The 2,501-nt window shown below is 36.7% G+C and overlaps 1 protein-coding gene across 1 annotated transcript in view; it reads right to left on the reverse strand.

Moving 5' to 3' along the window:
- LOC106884283 (ribonuclease P protein subunit p30) overlaps positions 1–2,501 on the reverse strand; it is a 33,549-nt gene that overhangs the window by 6,348 nt on the left and 24,700 nt on the right. Inside the window, exons 6-8 of the mRNA XM_014935583.2 lie at positions 2,324–2,413; positions 1,408–1,524; positions 366–395 (exon numbers count right to left, since the gene is read on the reverse strand). Of these exons, the coding sequence (XP_014791069.1) occupies positions 366–395; positions 1,408–1,524; positions 2,324–2,413 (237 nt within the window). The remainder of the gene's footprint in view (positions 1–365; positions 396–1,407; positions 1,525–2,323; positions 2,414–2,501) is intronic.

Below are 2,501 nucleotides of genomic sequence, written 5' to 3' on the forward strand. Positions count from 1 at the left end.
TATATATATATATATATATAAAAGATAATAAGAGTGAAAAAACTACAGAAGGCTTGTGTTACATGGTTAAAGTATATATTTAAATTATGTCAGAAAAATGTTAGAAAAACGTTAGAAAGATGTTATAAAATCTTTTTGGTATATAAACATTGTATTTTGAGAAATAACCGGTTTCGTGTTGTCTTTTCAAATTTCTCTAATATATATATATATATATATATATATATAAAGTGATGTATGTGTGTGTGACTTCAGAACAGAAAAATATGTAAACAAGAAAAAAGAAAGAGACAGAGATGCTATGATGGCTTCATAGCTTGTCGTTGCTATGACAACTGGTAAACAAATAACAAATAAATACTCACATTCTCACAGCCACTGCTTAAAATGATATTCTGAAAGAAGAAAATAAAATAAGATTGTCTGAGAAGTTATCAGATATCAGAATGTGTGTGTGTGTGTGTGTACATGCACATTTGTGTCTGAGTAAATGTTTGCATTCTGCACTGATTTTAAAATTTTTTGCTGAGTTTCTGGACAGTGACAATCAACGACCATCACTTTCCACAGCTCAGCAAATGCTGAAGATGAGTGAAATGAAAAGGTTCCCTACTTGGAAAAACAAGTTATGAGTTATCAACAGGAGGGGCATGCATCCAACAACGCTTCAATTGTACATATTTTTATAACCCATACTAGTTAAGAAAAAAATGGCATAAAATGAACAAATGAATGAAATATTACTACTGTGATGACATCGACAACATCAATGTTACTGTCATCATCATCAGCATCATTTAATGTGCGTTTTTCATGCTGGCATGGGTTGACTGGTTTGACAGGATCCAATGAACCACAGAACTGCATCAAGCCCCAGTATGAGCTTTGGCATGTTTTTTCTGCAGTTGGATACCATTCCTAGTGCTAGTAGTGATGATGATGATGATGATGATGATGATTGTGATAAGGATTTTCGAGCGAGATCGTTGCCAGTGCCCCTGGACTGGCTCTTGTGTGGGTGGCACATAAAGTACACCATTTCGAGCGTGGCTGTTGCCAGTACCGCCTGACTGGCCTTCGTAGGATTTTCGAGCGAGATCGTTGCCAGTGCCCCTGGACTGGCTCCTGTGCAGGTGGCACATAAAATACACCATTTGAGCATGGCCGTTGCCAGTACCGCCTGACTGGCCTTCGTGCCGGTGGCACATAAAAAGCACCCACTACACTCTCTGAGTGGTTGGCGCTAGGAAGGGCATCCAGCTGTAGAAACTCTGCCAAATCAGATTGGAGCCTGGTGTAGCCATCTGGTTTCACCAGGCATTAGTCAAATCGTCCAACCCATGCTAGCATCGAAAGCGGACGTTAAACGATGATGATGACATACATAGAAACCAATTTACAACTTACTTTTCCTTTACCAACTTCAATCAGAGTCTGGACGTTTGTGATGATGTTTCTCCGGGCCTCCTGGTCCCTAATCATGGGCCCATACTGAATCTCAAAATGTACACCACGTTCATAAGCCTGTTTGTTGCACAATAAAAGAAGGAAGGAAGGAAGGATGTGAATGATGCAGTTAATTAAACAATAGCATATAAATAAATGAATGCAAGCATGGTTGTGTGATCAAAGGTTTATTCTGCAATCATTTGCTTTTGGGTTCAATCCCAATGCACAGCACCATGGGCAAGTGTCTTTTACAATAGCCTTAACAGTAACAAACGATGATTGATGTCACATCTCAAAAGACAACCACTAGATAACATTGACAAGTGTATTAATTTGATTTACCATCCATATTTATATATAAGATACTACAATTACCCGTCATTTTTGATGGCATGGGGGTCAGCTAGTTTAAATTACTGTAATTATTAAGCTGGTAGATGATAGAAAACTTGATACAGTGGCAGAAAGAATGCTTTGTATATATAGTGGCATTCGTTTACATTCTGAGTTCAAATTCCACTAAGTGGAACAATAAAATACAGTGCTAATCAAGTGTTAGAATCATCACAATCAACTACAGCCTCCTACAAAATTTACTGGCCTTGTATCAATGTAAAAAAAAAAAAAAAAAGGTCTAACTTCTGTCATACACATGTGTATATGTGATCACATGATCACATCATCAAAATCTTGAAGCTATGCGATAATGTTCGTTTAATTCAAAGTAATGTGAATAAATAAGCATGACATTTGGCAGAATAATCTGAATGTTGAAGGAATGAAGGAACTACAACAAGGAAAAAACAAATGCAGAGATAGAAGAGGATGCGTAGGAGACATGTCAAACTGTGTCATATAGTATTAGTCCACTTACTGCGTGTAATGATGGGTACTTCAAATTAAAAGGAAGAAGCTTGGATAAATCCAGTGAGATGATGTCAACTTCCAATGTTTGACAGGCCGTCTGTGAAACAGCAAAAAAAAAAAAAAAATGTAAATGACATGGTTATACATAAAATTACAAACTATTCTACATATTTTTCTTCCAATTT

The sequence above is a fragment of the Octopus bimaculoides genome, chromosome 14, assembly GCF_001194135.2.
Source record: "Octopus bimaculoides isolate UCB-OBI-ISO-001 chromosome 14, ASM119413v2, whole genome shotgun sequence".
Taxonomy (NCBI): Eukaryota; Metazoa; Mollusca; class Cephalopoda; order Octopoda; family Octopodidae; genus Octopus; species Octopus bimaculoides.